Source organism: Trichoplax adhaerens, genomic scaffold (genome assembly GCF_000150275.1).
Source record: "Trichoplax adhaerens TRIADscaffold_9 genomic scaffold, whole genome shotgun sequence".
NCBI classification, from domain to species: domain Eukaryota; kingdom Metazoa; phylum Placozoa; class Uniplacotomia; order Trichoplacea; family Trichoplacidae; genus Trichoplax; species Trichoplax adhaerens.
In genome coordinates, this window is record NW_002060951.1 from 1,409,657 (window position 1) to 1,427,560 (window position 17,904).

The 17,904-nt window shown below is 33.7% G+C and overlaps 4 protein-coding genes across 4 annotated transcripts; 2 read left to right on the forward strand and 2 right to left on the reverse strand.

The window, feature by feature from the left end:
• Nucleotides 1-306: 306 nt before the first annotated feature.
• TRIADDRAFT_58925 (uncharacterized protein) lies at nt 307-1,715 on the forward strand (the record flags this gene model as incomplete). The annotated part of the gene is made up of 3 exons (XM_002114892.1): nt 307-447; nt 822-905; nt 1,197-1,715. 3 exons carry the CDS (start codon nt 307-309, stop codon nt 1,713-1,715), a joined length of 744 nt encoding a protein of 247 aa, XP_002114928.1.
• A 531-nt stretch (nt 1,716-2,246) lies between these two features.
• TRIADDRAFT_58926 (uncharacterized protein) lies at nt 2,247-5,360 on the reverse strand (the record flags this gene model as incomplete). The annotated part of the gene is made up of 10 exons (XM_002115072.1): nt 2,247-2,358; nt 2,451-2,530; nt 2,759-2,836; nt 3,082-3,203; nt 3,754-3,815; nt 4,202-4,274; nt 4,457-4,540; nt 4,687-4,744; nt 4,825-5,079; nt 5,355-5,360. 10 exons carry the CDS (start codon nt 5,358-5,360, stop codon nt 2,247-2,249), a joined length of 930 nt encoding a protein of 309 aa, XP_002115108.1.
• A 5,844-nt stretch (nt 5,361-11,204) lies between these two features.
• Nucleotides 11,205-14,137, forward strand: TRIADDRAFT_28661 (uncharacterized protein; the record flags this gene model as incomplete). Its single annotated transcript, XM_002114893.1, has 11 exons — nt 11,205-11,517; nt 11,616-11,906; nt 11,992-12,152; nt 12,229-12,485; nt 12,555-12,703; nt 12,815-12,966; nt 13,036-13,174; nt 13,248-13,407; nt 13,495-13,628; nt 13,736-13,855; nt 13,983-14,137. 11 exons carry the CDS (start codon nt 11,205-11,207, stop codon nt 14,135-14,137), a joined length of 2,031 nt encoding a protein of 676 aa, XP_002114929.1.
• Nucleotides 14,138-15,948: 1,811 nt separating this feature from the next.
• TRIADDRAFT_28496 (uncharacterized protein) lies at nt 15,949-17,177 on the reverse strand (the record flags this gene model as incomplete). The annotated part of the gene is made up of 2 exons (XM_002115073.1): nt 15,949-16,319; nt 16,895-17,177. The coding sequence occupies 2 exons, from the start codon at nt 17,175-17,177 to the stop codon at nt 15,949-15,951; spliced, it is 654 nt and encodes a 217-aa protein (XP_002115109.1).
• Nucleotides 17,178-17,904: the final 727 nt, after the last annotated feature.

Consider the following 17,904-nt stretch of genomic DNA (forward strand, 5'->3'; position numbering starts at 1 on the left):
TTCGTGTCACTCTTTGAATGTCACCTTTGGAGATATATGACCTAGCAAACTTAGCCAATATCTGCCAGTGGGTTGTTGTATAACAAATATCAACTTTGCTATATCATAGGAAAGGTAAGGAAAGGGTCAAGTATACCCGGTTACAACCTGCAGGAGTCACTCCTTCGTCGTCGGCTGTCGCAATATTGGTGTTGACGCACCACTGGTGGATATTCTCTTCAAAAGAGAAATCATAGCCCGTTTCTTGCTATTTGTGTCAGGCCTCCGCGACCGTTCTCGTTGTAACATCTCAATCAACAATTCGCTATGGCGACTTTCCAATTTGTTCAGCACTTCCTGCTTAATAGCTATATCCGTCCAATTTCAAGACTTTCTGCAAGTAATAAAAGCGGCAAAAGAAAATCCAATAATCAAGTACATTCCGGCATTCTCGACGGCAATTGGGAGGTAAGCTTAATTCGTACAGTAGTTGCTAAGCATCCTATTATGAATGATTTTCTAAATCTCCAACTCGTATATTGTGTAATCTTATTACATTGACTACGACACTGAAGGTTTTCAATTCAGGTGAAGATGGCACACTATCTTTAACTCTGGTCAATCAAGTTCACTTACTAATCACGAATAAAACAACGACCTTGGTAAACACGTACAGTATCAACAGATATTAGAATTATTATTAGGAGAAGACGCTAGTGTACACTACTAGATAGCAAATTAATTCATAAATTTCTTCTTGATTTTGATTTGATTCAAGCATTACCTAAATAATTTATTTAACGGAATAACTTCCATGGACACATTCTAATAAACATATTTAGGAGAGCTATTTTCTCTATGATCAGAACTTAACTCTAAATGGAATTGTACTGAATGATAGCATTGCCTTGTTAGAAACCAAACGTGTAAGTAACATCTTGCTATACTGCACAGCAGATTGCAACGTCGTTTGCTTAAAATATCGTTACAATATAGGTATTGTAATGATTGTAGTATGGAGCTAGGTATTGGTGGACCTGCTCTACAAAGAATACGATAGTTACCGTGAATATGAAATACAGTTACCAAAATCCACTAATAACGAAATTTTGAATACTCGAATTTGAATTCAATGATACTCGTAGATCGTCATTTTAATGCATTTGACAACTATTAATATGATTAACGGTGTTATATGTGTATTTTATCGACTGTAGAATAAATCATTAAAACAATTCCAAATTCAGTTCAAAGGCGACATAGTAGATGGAAAATCTGGAGAAAACTGTTGCCAAGAATTTATTTCACTCGTGTCCGATTATATTACAATCAACTCCGTCCAGGATCACAGCTTTAACGATAGATCAGCTTCATTACCGTTAATGCAATGTAATAATAAATTTATTGATAGAAATAACTATACTCTATTCGATTATCTCGCAGGATTGCCTGCAACAAACAACGTCAATGTCTCACAAACTCAGCAATCCAGTAATAATAACTGTAGAGATCAAGTCACTTCTGTCGATCGTTCCAATTTTCCTGCAATCAAAGATATGATAGCAAACTTACTTCATTGCACTGCGGCTGATAATGATGACCTTTCGCATCTAATTAATACAGATGGAACGGAACTCATAAAAGTATACATAAAAAATCTATTACTGGATGAAAATTTTCCTGCTTTCGTAGAATTGGTAGAAAAAGAACTAAAGAAATTAGCGGATTACGTGTAAAAAGATCGCATTACATGCTTAGATAGTGCTAATGGATAATTAAGTATCAAAGATAGGAATACACTGTACTTGGATTGAAATGTTTCAGTGATCAATGGTGGTATTCGATGCTCAATTATTTGCAGAAATTTTTTCTACATATTCCGTGGCAAAGGAAGTCGAAGGATTTGTAATAATCCTTACTGTAAAGTACTGTCAACGTTCAATAGATTCACTGTAATCGTCATTAGGACGAATTAATCATAACATAAATTATAGCTATCGAATAGCGAAAAATATTTAAAACAACAAATTTATTCCTATTTATTAAGAAAATTATCCAACTTGTATCTCTCCTAATCAGTTGGTATATGGATAGAAACATAACTATTTTATACATATCCTCGGATTGAGGCAATAAGCATTTAGTAAACATTTTGTACTGACTTTGCACATGCGTTTCCTATAGCAGGCTCGTTATATTGCTAAAATTTATTAGTATGGATGGTACATTTTCAATAAACCATCGTGCGACGTATACTTCGATATTTACTAAGACAGCAAGGAATTCGTAGCGATACTATAACTTTTAACTCTTGAAAAATACAACGGTGTATAAGATTTATTGATTTCGAAGTTACCAGTATCTACACGCCCTAAAAATCTAACAGAATGAAGAGTGATTGATTAAAAGTAATGTTGATTATATTGTTATAAGATCGATGCTTTATTATCAGGTGAAAGCATACAACTTACCGATTTGTGCTTTGATAGGAAAATTTAGACCATGATAAATACCAATTAAATTTTTTGCGAGGTTTCGATAAGGTAAATTCCTATCGTTTTAATACAAGCATACCGATATTATTGGAAGCTGCCAGGGCTTAATAATAGACTATTTTGTATTACTGAATAGCACTTATGCTACAGGATCTAATTCAAAGTGTAATTAATTAGCATACATGACTAAGTACAAATTAAAAACAAAACGCTTCATGAAAGCATAATTTAATTCTTGTAGAATGCCTATACTGAATCTATGAAGTATTAGTGAAGAACAATACCATTGTAAAAGTTGTCTGAGACTGCGGTTTATCCATTTTAGAACGACGTTTTGGCGAAGAGTTGACGACGATTGATACCTTCATTAATATTAGAGAGTAGTAATAATACAAATAACCTTATTTATAAATATTATCTTCCTTTGCGAACTACTAATAAGTTCTAATTAATTTAATATAATTAATTAGAATGAGAAAAATTTCTGAGTTGCTATCATCAAACCTACTATGACTAGATTATACAGCATTTTATGATCTTAATATAATCTAATCAGTGCTGTTGCTGTAGTATTACCAAAGGAAAGATGTTATTTAAGTAAACTTACCGTATCGTTGGTTAGCGTGTAATAACCAAGTGATGCCGTAGATGATCCAGCTGCTTTACGTCGATAAAATTGCGGAATAATAGTTGTTGGTTCCGCTGATGATGTTAACGACAGGACTTTACCTGAAATAAAAACAACGAAACTAACCATATAGTGCAACTCTTTAAAGCACAATTTTTGTAATTAATTAGGTATGTATAGTGTTACGAATATTGGCAGAGTTAACCCGTGCTAACGTATTACAAGCCTAACCATCACTATAAAATCGAAGATATCTGTAACAATTGACCAGATGGAAAGGCTTATATAAATTGTCCAAAGACTTTTCTCCTGGCCTAAAATATGACATTTTGCTAATATATATTCCTAAAAGACATTGGTTAAAGTAATTAATAATATCTATGACCTTTGTTACTTAAAATTTAAATTTAAAGGTGCTCTTGCTACACTATTGAATCAGAAATATAATACCGTCAAAGCGAAGATGTGGCTTGGTAATGAACATTTCTCTCCATCCGTCAAAATCTTTTATAGTCCGACATGATAATTCACCATACACCCTAAAACGAAAGCAATATGCCGTTACGATCCATTATGAAGGTGCTGAAATTTCTATCTCTTTATCAGCAATGAAAAACATCGACAGATATTTGTGATAACAATGTTACTTACTTATAACAGGCGAGTCGCCATAGGATAGGATCACGGGCACAAATGTAGAATCCGCGACTAACCTGGAACAGTCCCACACAGTATTAATAATTAATTACATTAATATCAAATGTACTCTACATCGATAGATAAAATTACCATAGAAAGCTGTTCTAGTGATCTCATATCTACTTCAGATGATACCACCCATTTGAAAATATACATCAGAATTTCAGTTGGCAAAACTGAAATGTGTACCGCCTTAAGGCATATGTAAACCGATTAATTTCATCACAGTAATCGATAGAAGAACAGGTGGGAGTTATATAACAAAATTACTGCCTATAAATAAACCTTGAAGCAAATGCAATACAAAAGAATGTTACCGTAGTTTCAATTTCGGTGTCACAAGTTCGACCCATGGTATAACTCTTAAATCTTTCCACTATATTACTAAGATTTTCCTCACTGCAGAAAATTATGATTAAAATTGTTACCGATTCCGATTAGATCATTCGAGGTAATATCTAGTAGCATGCAAGCTGAGATATGAAATTTTTAAGTGAAGTTGCTAAACAAAGTATTACGATACAGTCAGTATATGGTTCTGTTATATTAACAATCGTACACATCTTCGTTGTTTTCATCATTTTCTATTTCTTTGATAAGAAAATTAAATAGTATTAGTAATTGCGTTTACACATATCTAGAAGAGCTAGTAAACCTTGGTTTCCGGGGAATTCTTCGATTTCTAAACAATTTTCGATATCTGGCTTTAATCTTATGGCCTCTCGATAGTAATGCACAGCTATGGACGTAAAATTAGATCAATGATCATACTTATTGCACTAACTCTTCCAGCTGTATCTCCCTTTTTACTTTCTCTGTAGCTGTTAACGATCATTCAGAGATACGTCTTATTTTAGCTTGGAAAATTTTGTTAAAATAGCATACCAGCATCACAGTTGCCATTTCGTTCCGATTCTATTCCTTGTTGGTATAGCATTTTCGCCTTAAAAGTGGAGTACAGTGGGAGTTAGTGATATATTAAGTTAATCGATATCACTGTTTTCAACTGAGATTCATTTGCACCTTGTGTAGTTCGATTTCTTTCTCCTGAACGGTTTCATCATTAAGATTAACTCTATCAAACTCTACTTGAAGTACAGACTCCTGATTTTGATTATTATCCAAACCACTAATGTTATTGCGAATTGATGTCCTAACAGTATCGTGACTTGTTAGAGGGGAAGTCTGCAGAGTGAGATCTATATTATTTTGATTTCTTTTTATTTCATTACGCCATTTCTCGCGAAATTCCAGTAGCTCATTTCGAAGATTTCGATCCTAAATAAACATATAATATTGATTATAATTATCGACGCATCTAGTCCACCGGATGTAACTATCGCTGAAGGTAATAGCCTACAAAAGGCAAATTATGGAGTGATAGGTTGTACAATGTACATTGTATAGGACAGAATTAAACAGTATCCTGTGTGATGACTTATTAATATGATAGCTGAATACTCTTACACCTCCTCGTTGACTATAGCATAATTTCTGTTCATTATGTATGTTACAACCAATCTAGTTTTACGTTAGCAACGATATAAGTTTACCTCCATATCAGAATCATAGCCCACTTGATTAAATATTTTCGTAAGTTCCAGCGGCGGCTGCAGAATTATGGAATCTAATGTTTATGTAACAATATTGAGATATGGGCTTCAAAGTGCTTTACCGAATACTGTGTACTGTACAGTACAGTACTGTACTACCTCTGTGCACCTACAGTACACTTGTACCATGTTCAATACAGTTTGCGTTAGTATACAGTATATCAACAATGAGTAAAGTAACAAGCACAAGTACGCGAAATAAACGAGCGAGATGTATAATAATAGATTAATGTTGTTACTAATTAAGAAATATTACAACATTAATCTGTAAAACGCTAACGTATAAATAACTTGAGCATTACCATTCTATGCAGACACTGCGATGATCATGAGCGATGATGGGCTGATGGCAAATACTGTACACTGTACAGTACAGTAATGTCTGTGTGTAGGTGTCACGGCGATTTCTATCCGAGCTAGGCGTGACCGTTGACTGACCAGTGACGTTCAACTGGCGAATGATGCGTTGGGACTTATTAAATATACAGTAGTTTATCATTCTACTGTTCTAGTACTGCAGGTAGTAAGTGTATGATCACTGGTGACGTATTTACTTTTATTTCATTTTATTTCATTTAATAATATTTAATAATTTTGTATTTTTATTTTTTAATGTACTGTACGGTACAGTACAGTACGGAACAGTACTTTACACTGTACACTTGTACAATGTACAGTAGCGTACTAGCGTAGTCACGTGGTATGGTCACAGACCACAGCACATTATACAGTACAGTATGCCAACTACAGTACTAGTTATACAGTATTGTACTGTACACTGTACAGTGTACACGTCAAATACCGTGCTCGCCAAGCATTTCAAGCATCTGCACAGTATACTGAATGCTGGTGGTTATCACAGAATTTTACTACTGTATATGTGTGAATTTTCCTTGGCTGTGAATAGTCCTAATCTTTCCAAGGCAGAATAAGAGGTAGCCATGAAGAAACTATATATACTCTTGAATATTGTGGAATAGTAATAATTCTATCTAATGGCATTGTCTAACGTTAATAGATTAGTTCATCGCGTACGTTACAATACAACGGGTGTATCGCGTCTTTGCTAGTTTTGTTTCTATCGTTACACCCGCAACACTGTACTGTCATTCTACAGTATATAATTTTCCAATAGGAGTAAAGAGCGACATCAATATTTGGAAATCTTTCTTCTAAACAATATTCAACTTTATTTGATTTATTCAAGAGAATTGATATCTGGCTTCTATTGCCATTGGCTTTACTGTGGCTAAATAACTGAATATGAGAACCATGATTAGCCATTACAAACAAATTGTGGTATGGTTTTATATCTTCATTTTCCTTTGGCCGCTTGTGACAGGTAAATATCGTACATACGCGTGCGTGTGACTAATAACAGAATAGTAAGGGAATATTTTCATTTCTTCCTTTCATTTTTCTATAATTTGTAGTACTAACAGTAAACTAAAATATATTCCTTATCGATAGCATTGAGTATAATACGTTACAGTTAAGTAACTGTTAGTTATGCTGTACTTGCCCGGCTCTATTATAATTATTTATTCGTCTACTGTACTTCATGACACTTTGCTCGTACAATGATACGTAACTTCACATTAAGTCGGTTTCACTTCATTAGACGGTAAACAAGCGATGCTACTCTAATACTTTGTACACTCATACCCAAGTCTCGATTAAAAGGTATAAAAGCTAAACTTCATATATAATTTTTGTGCTGAGAATACGCCATGAGTTTATAATAGGCACTTTAGTCTAGTGAACTCTAGATAAATGGTAGGATACACATCCAGCCATTCCTGTAGATTTGGGATGAGACGATAACCAATAGCCGTACGCGCACAGCAGCATACTGTATGACGTCATACTTTTTACTCTACTTTTTATGATAAATTTTCGTGTAGCCAAATTACCTTAATTTAACTTGTTTTTAATAGTATTCTAAGATAGAGCGGCTAAAACCAACTGCAATTGGTGTAGTGGCACAATTATGAAAGATCAAGCCAGAACACAAACACATATTAATAAACAATACTTGTGTACTCTTATTGCCGAGCATTTGTCGTTAGGACAAAGAACAGGATTATACGATTCTGACAGACGACGACATAGTGATTGATAAGTAGACTGATTCGATTTTTGGCATTACCAGATGTCTCACATTATTTTGCTGATGTAGAGTAGCTTAGTAACTAGTAATTAATATCATTGAGATATTTCAGCATATAATTAAGACATCGAGTAAAAATCGTATCAGTCTATCGAACAATAAATAAATAGAAATAAGTAAAGATAATCCTCTCATAGTACCAGTACGTCTGAAATAATCGTATTTCCAAAATACAGTACAGTACAGTAGTGGTAAAATAGGTTATGTACCAGACTGATCCCCTTTAAACTTATATTAATCCTTGCATCTTGCGCATTTAATGAACTAGGTAGTTTTCAATCATAATAAACTCGATCACACTCAATTAGCAAATACACTACGTATTGTGATGGGAACTGCCTACTTTTAAACAAAGTTATCTTGCGTTTTTGCCTTGATCTAGTTATAGTTAACATTATTAGCTGAGAAGTAGACATCTAAACTTTTTTCCCCCCTCTTTGGTATGTAGCAAGAATCAATTTCGGAAGGAGAAGTTCCAGTTCATGCCAATATGGCAGACCAGTTACTGGTCGACAACCTGCAAATAATATAATATCTGATTATATCGTAAGTCTTGGTCGTGTGACGAGCTACAAGAGTTGTGTCCGATCATGTTGCCGTCGGCGAGGTTGCAATATGGTATGGATGGTAGGTCCTATGTGCTATCTTGTCAGCTGTCCTCAGAGTCCGTTATCCGGTTGCTTAATCAATAGTAAGGACGCGGATTCTTCCGTTATTCCTGTTCGAAATGGTAAGCAGATATAATTTACTATGGCGTATTATGTTATCCCTATCTTGTTAGTACACTGTATGCCGGAAAAGGGGTACAAAAATCCAGATCAAAAAAGTTCTATTTATTTGTATATTAAAATACGGTAATGACATAGCTTCATCATATTTAGAAAGAGTACTCGAATGTTACGATTTTTTTATATAAATTAAATACGAACGTATTTAAAATTTCTATTAGTAATTCTAATAAGCATCTGTGAACTGAAGTAGTGAAAGCCTTAAATGTACAGTAGCAATAAAAGTTTGGAAAAAATATCTGTTTTAATCCTTCTTAAAACTTAATACATCATTTACTATATAAGATTAGTGGTCGTTAAAGGAACCCATATAAGCAATATACTATAACTGTGCTAGAAACAAACGTTAACTTAATTGATTCCTAAGCCATCATAGTCATAATCACCACAATGCGTTCGTAATACAGGAGTTGAAGCGCCTGAACAGACTGAACAGTAATCTATCACGTAAAAGCATCCTAATGTGTACACTGTACCGTATTTTCGCATACTAGCAGAAAAATTTTTGACTGCATACTGAGTAGCTAATTTCGTAGTCATGGATGCAGCATAACTTCTATATTAATATATGTGTTGGTGCACCTTCCTAACGAATATCAAGAAATCTTGCTAGTTATACATGTTGATAATAATTACAAACAATATTGTTACTCAGATACTGAAATTTTCTTTAAGCTTATTAATAGTTGTTGGTGTTGCCTAGATTTGTTGACACAAGTAGTCCAGCTGAAAGCAATTATCACTTATGATTTTTTAATATTGTTTGATTAGTCTTTTTGATGCACTGATCAATTTAGCATCTGCCAAATGTGTTCTACGTTGCGCTTTATTGTATTGAAAGTATACTAAAATTATAAGTGAATGTACTATTGTAACAATGTAGAATATCGTTGACTATAAATCGTAATACCTAAGCACATTCATGATATCGTGAAATACTGTAGAAGAGAAATATCCGAAACAACATTTGATATAATTAATTTATGATTGTTCACGCTACAGATGTCCGTGAACTCATTATTTAATTATCTTGGTGCGTAGTACTGTTTGAAAGTATTATATTGCCCACAAAAATGAATTCTTTATAAACTGTCTGCTGTATGTATTCATATGTCTCATCATTCATCAGCTGTGTAACATCTGAATCTCTTGAGTTGTTGCTCTTTCAACCGCTGATTAGAAATTTTACGGCATAAATTCCAGCTTTTAAGTACTTACTACTATTCTATCGATTTTTATCAGATCTTAATTAAAGCATAATAACATCGTGTCTAATATCTATTGTAGTAGGATTAATTAACTTTTCTCTAACAACTCTACAGAGTTAATTGTACCTCTGTATAATGTAGTTATTAACAGCAGAGCTTCATATTAATTTTTTGGCTAGTCAGGCTTAAAGTATGGCCCTGACTCCTGACTTTACCGCCATCATGAGAAAAAATTCTTATTTCGATGCCCATTATGAAGATTTTTCTGACTTAGATTTCATAATAATAATAATAATTGTTATCTTAACAGTAAATCAGGTTCAGCAAGAGCCAAATTCTACCATCTCGAATGGCAATAATTATTCCCGAACTGAAGGAGTGACCATGTCAACTACCGATTTGGTAGATAAAACAACTACTTCCCGGAAAGAAATCACTAATAAGACAAATCGTATTACAACTACAGTGGTTACTTCATCACCCGGAGGAGCTGGTGTTACTACTAATGGAGATAGTAGCAACAGTAACAATATACAAGATTCAAAAAATGATGATAAAGAATCACAGAATGGCTTAAATGATAGTAATGATTCAGAAGGTTCACAAATGCAAGATCGCAAGCTTGGTAGTATCTGTTCTACTACTCTCGATTGTCATAAAAACGAATTTTGTTGGGTTAAACTAACTAAGGGAATATCTAATTGTATATGCAAAAGGGAATATATAAGACAAAATAATGTCTGTGTTTTGCGAGATTCTCAATCAACGCGCTGTAACATAGTGAATGGTGAAGGCTGTGATCAAAATGAGGAATGTGTTATAGACCATCGCCGGGTTGCTATTTGTCAATGCAAAGATGAATTTACGCGTGATCCGATAAGCAAAAATTGCGTCAATATACACCAAAATGATAATACTAAGCATTGCCAAGCAGATGACGATTGTCCACATAATTCTGAATGCGTAATGGGAACAACGCTTCGGCATTCAAAATGCCTTTGCCGAAATGGGTTTGTGTTAAATGGCGACAACACTAAATGTGTTCTAAAGGCAGATAATAATAAAAGTAGTGATCACCTTTCATTGTTCCTGAAAAGGCGGTGCTCAACTAATATACGTTGCCCTCCGCATGCTTCTTGCGAAACATCAAAGCATCGGTGCTTTTGTCAAGAAGGCTCCCGACCGGATTCTAGTCATATACTTTGCATTTTAAACAGTGAACTTGATGCAGGAAAAAGTTATGCAACACCATCAAAGTCTACAGTTAGAGCAACTTCATCGAAACCCATCATTTCTACCAGAAAAACTTCAAGTCCAACATTAACAACAACATCGCTTCACATTACTACTAGGGTGGCTTCTTCTACAGCTCATCCAAGTACACCATCGCAAAGGGCTACTACCTCTGCTAAGAAGTATATAACGGCATCTAGTGAGTCCGCTACTGTAGCTACTCAGGCCCCTACAACGCAACAACAATCTATTTCAACCAAGACAGTAATATCCACTAAAACTGCTATCACAACAAAACTTTCGTTTCGAACAACTGTTCATTCTCAACTTCCTACCGCAACGCATATTAAAGGTATCATTATTTATATCATTTTAATACGCATAGTTCCTGATGTGGTATTTATGTTTTCATTTCTTTTCAGAACTTCAAGTCGATGTCGGCTTTAATCGAAATATCACTTTACCAGTAAATAGCATTACTATATATGGTGCGGCTTGGCCGCCATCGCCTAAAAATCACCCTTATAGCTTCGAATGGAGTAAAGTTTTCTCTCCTGCTAACAGTAAAGCTATCATAGCTGGTCAACATACGGCATTACTGTCGTTATCAAATATAGATGTCCCTGGTGTTTATGGATTAAAATTGACTGTTCGAAGTGAAGCTAGTTACGGTCATGGGTTCGTTAATGTAACCGTTTTTCCTGGTAATTAAATTAAGTTTAATAACATGCTTATTATTTAGCGCTCGTGTTTTAAAAATAAGTCGAATTGACAACTGCATTCACCATATTTTTACTTTTAGCCGTTCGTAATAATAAGCCTCCGGTAGCAGTCATCTATCCAAAATTCAAGGAGATAACTCTACCTATACAAAAGTTTGTCCTAGATGGGTCTCGCAGTTCGGATGATGATAAGATTGTTAAGTATGAGTGGGAATTAGTTGCTGGTCCTTTAAATTATTATTTAAAGAAAAAAACGAACCCAGTCTTGCAACTAACGAAGTTAGATCCCGGTAATTACGACTTTAAACTTACTGTAACCGACTCGGATGGAGTAAAAAATTCAACCCTAGCTAGAATTAAAGTCAATAAAGGTATTGCGTTTTATGCCTCAACTTTAACTCTTGAGTATAGCTTCAATAAGATTAAATACGTTCAATAATTTTAATTTATTTATAGCGATGGATTATAAGCCAGTGGCCCTGCCGGGTCCGGATGTTTTATTGTATCTACCACAAAATTCTGTCGTTTTGAATGGTAGCGGGAGTTACGATGATAATGGAATTGTTCGATATGCTTGGACAAAATTACATGGTTCACCAGAGATTGCAGATATGCAGGTAGATTTTAATTCAAATGTTTCATGTTAATGACAGAATGTTTTCAGTTTATAATAAAATTTATTTATATCCTAAGGGTACGACATCGCCAGTATTGCATGTAACAAATCTAGTTGAAGGACACTACGTTTTCCAGTTAAATGTTACTGATACTGCTGGGCAAATGGCTTCAGCAACAGTGACTGTAGTGGTTCAACCAGAAGATAATAAGCCTCCTAAGGCAGTAGCTGGTCCTGATAAAGATCTAGTTTCACCTGATGATTCGACTTTTCTTGATGGTTCGTCCAGTAGTGATGACCGTGGCATTGTTTCGTATTTATGGCGCAAAGTCAGGTATTTTTAGATTGAAAGCTTTCCTACCAATTGAGACTGATTATTCACAAAAGTTTTAATCATTTTTAGTGGTCCAAATTCGTTTGTAATGTCTGGAGCTAAGACAAGTCAGCTAAAATTGACTAAGCTTAAACTAGGGACATACGTCTTTGAGCTGATTGTAACAGACGATCGCGGTTTACAAGGAAAGGACACTGTCAACGTATTCGTAAAGAAAGGTTAGATTACACGTTAAATACTTAAAAAGGCTTTTCTGAAAGTATACAATTCAACATCGACTTTCAAGTTATATTTAATATTGTATTGTGGTCAATAAAACATTTTACCAGATGATAACAAAGCTCCCGTTGCGAAAATTAATGGCGATGTGACTGTGAAACTACCCAAGAATGAAGCTGTATTAAACGGCTCTTTATCAAGCGATGATTATGGAATAGTTAGATATGAATGGACGCGTTCCAGCAATAGTCCTGCCATTGCGGTAGGTTTGTATTTCTAAAATTTTTAAGAGTTATTTAATACTTATGCTTAGCTATTATTCCCTTAATAGACCATACTTGAGGATTCAGATCATAAGCCAATCCTACGGTTGGCAGGTTTAGTGGTAGGAAAGTACACATTCACGCTCAAAGTTGTTGATCAGAAAGGACTGTACAGCGTTGACAAAGCTACAATTACAGTCGTAAAAGGTGAGTACAACAATATAAAATAGAAGATGAAGGGTGACTTTAGTCATAATTAATAAGACTTATCTTATCATAGGTGATGCTATGGAAAATCTTGTTGAAGTAAAGATCGATACCCAGGGTCATACATTTACCAATCAGAATAAAATGAATTTATTGACTACTATTTCGCTAAGTTTGGGAATATCAGGCGATAAGATTAAGATTGATAATATCCATGAAATTAATTCCGGCGGGTTAGTATCTCGGTTTATACTCTAAGGAGCAGTTTTGCGGTATAAAGTTCTTATCATTGTAATCTCTTAATTCTATAAATTTTACAGGATATCAGTAGTTTTTTACATAGTTGATGATAATGGTAAGGTGCAAAAGGGAGCAGAAATCGTTTCAACATTAAAATCAAAGGCATTTAAAAATCTAAACCGAAAGTATTGGATTGTTGCAATAGATACTTATCGTAAGTGATATCTCGTGAATATAAAGGATATTGTCATGCGTTAATTTTGGCAAATTCAGCTATTAAATTATGTTACTTTAAATCAGGAACTTAATATTTTTACTTAGTGTGTCATAACAATTGCTCTGGTCATGGCGTGTGCGATAATTTGTCCAAGAGATGTGTGTGTAATAGTTTTTGGATGGAAAATTTTATTAAAGCGGGCATTCAGGGGCAAAGTAACTGTGGTAAGTAGTACAAAAATTCTATTTTAAGCTCTAATATTTACTTCAAAAGCTTTGTAATTTTATAGCTAGAATAGAAGATATATTGAGATACTTGCTAATGTTTACTATTAATGCTCGTGATTTTTAGAATGGAGCATACTTTATGTTATTATCATATGTGCTAGCTGCGTGATTGCCATTGTATCGATTATATGGTTCATATTGTATTGTTGTAGACGGTATGTACAGAACGTGGACTTTTATGAAGAATTTTTTATAGAAAGTTGTTTTAAAATTTTATAATATTATCCTTCTAGAAGAAGAAATAAAAATTTGCGTAGGCAAAAATTTACTATGCTGGAAGATAAGAACTCGAAAAATGAAATGAAATCGCGTTCTAAAAGTAACTTTAATAATCTGATAATTTTAGAGTATTATAGCCGATTTTGGGTAGTTTTTAATCAAAATGTTATTTTTTTATTAAAAGATCGTTTTAGAAAGTCGAACCTTTTTGCAAGTGATTCCGATGATAGTGATGAAGACACATTATTTGATGCTAACAGCTCAGTAAAAAATCATGTAAAACCCACTGCAGGAAGTACCACTCATAATCTGAAGTTGAATGGTGGATTAAAACGCAATAAGACTGAAAAAGTGTAACAGATCTCTATAAATTTATTAATGAAATGTGATATACCTATATAAAAAATGGTTTAAAATTTGCAATTTATTGTACCGTACAGTTTGTCTTTACTAGATAAATTACAGTACCACGATGCGGAAGCAGTTCTCGCTTTTAATATAATCCATTGCATAATGATAGCATGTACAGTAATTAATAAATAATCATTTACTTACATCCATTTACCACTAATTTGTAATACTAGTCCAAGAAAGTCTATCATATTTTCAAATGTTTTTTCTTAAATTATTGTTATGAACTTGCTTTACTTGAATTGATGTAGAGGTGAAATAATGTATAAATGATTCATTGATTAATTACTAAATTATTATGAGTATTATTCTGTACTTCATAGTGATTTTGTCTAAATAGATTGACGTAAGTAATTAAAATGTTGAGATGTATGTTATACAAATTTTAGGGGTTTATGATCAAACATTTTTTTAACTGTTTTATAATTATGTCAATATTCAAATTCGTATCTGTAACATAGATTAAGGTTTATGGATTATGGCTAGGTGAGATTTCATCCTTCCCATACAAAGCTAAATTCTATTTTGTTTCTTACTGTAATATCTATACCTGTCATACCAACGATATTTATTAATGAAACTACGATAGGAATCATGACAATAATAAACCAACAATTATTAAGCATCTTATCGTTTGATACTACTGACTAGGCGAAATTGTCAATATGCATATAAGATAGATCTCGCCTGTAATCTGATATGGTGCAGCATTTCATGAACAGCGCAACTCATTATAATCACCTCTTTCATTTGTTTATTATTTAGTAATTCCTCAGACTGTTTGTACACTGTACAGCCTATTAAATTTATTACTTAAGTAGTTGCACAAGGTTGAACTAAAAAAATTTAAATTTATTCAGCCTGATTACATAATGTTATCTAAATACTCGTATGTCAACGTACTTCCTGTTCCTATTATGATACACGTATGCATGATATGTTTTGGTAAAGAAAAACTTTTGCGATACTCTATAAGCTAAATCACTATCTTAAACGACCAAAGTTCAGAAATCAAGTCACATTACAATCTCGAATCATTAATAAGAGAAGCGTAGCTTCTTATGGGTTCATTTAGTTAAGAATTAGCTTGGTAAAAATTTCTACAAACAGGATATGACCTATAAAGGAGTATTTCTACAATTTAAGTGCTGATCAATTATGTAGCTAATACCAACATTGGTACATGTTACAAATTGTTAGATTAATTTCATCGACCATTTCCAAAGGAATATGACATATTCGCTCATGGTACAAATACTAACCACAAAACTGCAATAAAATGAATTAAATAGTAGTAACTAGCTGTCAGTTTTCAATACAGAAATGGAATACATGTCATCTAATATTCTAAAGTTACAATACATAGAGAGCAAAAGGAATTGAAAGTATTTATATATGCATTAAGGTTTGTTCAAGACGACCATACTCATAAAATCTTCATAACCTATACGGATAGTTCCTGCTTGTTGAGTATCTCGATTGCGGAAAGCATCAGTTAATTGCTTTAAAAGTACACAAACTTGAATAAACATATCCATTTTCAATCCTCGACGAGACTGAGGATCGAATCGTGCGATAATCAAATTAACAAATTGTGACGATAATCTAAATCCCATTTGTGAAACAGCGATACCAAGTTCCTGTGCGTTGATTACCCCGGTTCTATCGGTATCAAATTTATTGAAGACTTGTCGCCATTCCTGTACATAACGCCAAAGACCACGAAATTCATCGAAACTAATGGTTCCATTGTGATCCGTATCGAACATGGCTATAATTATAAAATATCGTGACGATAAGATTTACAAAAATAGACTTGAATTATTAACATTGATGACTTACGCATGTGGTATTTATGTTGATTAGATCCGGTATGTTAAGATATGCGTATGTTATACACAAACTAGGTAATGACAACATGAAAGCTATAATACGCATATTTACAGTATTGAGATAGATTAAAAATATGCTAATAATATAAAGAATCGCTCGCCGTTTGAATTGAACATATAAAAATTTCTAGATACATCTAATTATTTACATAAATTATAGACCCAAATCATATTTACTGAGGTCGGTTGCATTTTAAGTTAAAGTACTCCGAATGGTTATGGGTATAATTTAATGAAAAAAAGATAGGAGAAAATGACTATTTCGGGAAAGCGTATAAACTTCAACAATAATCCATAAATATTATTTGCTCTATATTGTAAAAATATAATGTGCTACTGCGATACAAAGCAGCATTTAGAAAGTAAAACAACCTTCGCCAGCTCAAGGATAAAATTATTATAATTTATTTATTTTACATCATTTCCTAGTAGTCATATCATGAGCATTTTATACCTATCATCAGTCGGCATGTTTCAGCATTAAAACTGGTCCAATTAGCATTAGTCAAAGCAGCTTGTAATTCTGTTACTGTAATTTTTCCAGTTTTGTCGCGATCGACAGCTTGAAACCAAGACCATAATTCTGCATCTGGATTAGGTTGCTGTGGTTGTCCGTAAGGTGCAGCTCCAAATGCTTGTGCAGGAGGAGCTTGAGTATATCCTCCATATGCTGGTTGTTGTTGTTGTTGATGACCATGGCAGGGCAGGTTGAGCAGGTTGCCCTGGCTGCTGTCCATATTGATTAGGATTGTAACCTTGCTGATAATCTTAAAAAGAGTATTAAACAGGTAAAGATGCGATGTATGACGGTATAAGTTGATAAAATTTATAGTAAAGCAATATCTTAGTCAGATTGTAGAAGTAGTACAGATTTATTTATGAATAACATATACGTGTACAGAATAATCCATATATACATGAATGCAGTATCAAGAATTAATAAATTAATTATCAGATTGAAAGTCATATAAAGTAAAAAGTACAAGTACAGTACACAAAGTAATGCGAGCGAGGGTTCCACTAGTAATTGATTATTATGATAAATGGAATCGATTATAGCCATTTTATTTTCGTATCATTGAAAGATCTTTAAAAAGGATTTGTTGTCTTCTATTGGTAAAGGTTCCATAACACTACGGTGTCGAGAGAGTACATCCAATGATCTGTGGAATCGATGATCAATTTTACAATGTGCAGAGATCTTTAACGAAGGACTCATTATCTTGCATTGACAGGAGTGTTGCAGATTGATAGAACTATGGCGTATAGAGAGCGCATTGAATGAAGCATGGAATCGATGATTAATTTTAGTGTGATGGAAAAATCTTTTACGATGGATTGGTTGTCTACCATTTGTAAAAGTGCTATCGATACTCGTATCTAGCGCTATGGGACGAAGCAAGCATACGAATATCATGATACAGTATATGGAATAGATCATCGATGATCAATTTTAGCGTGATG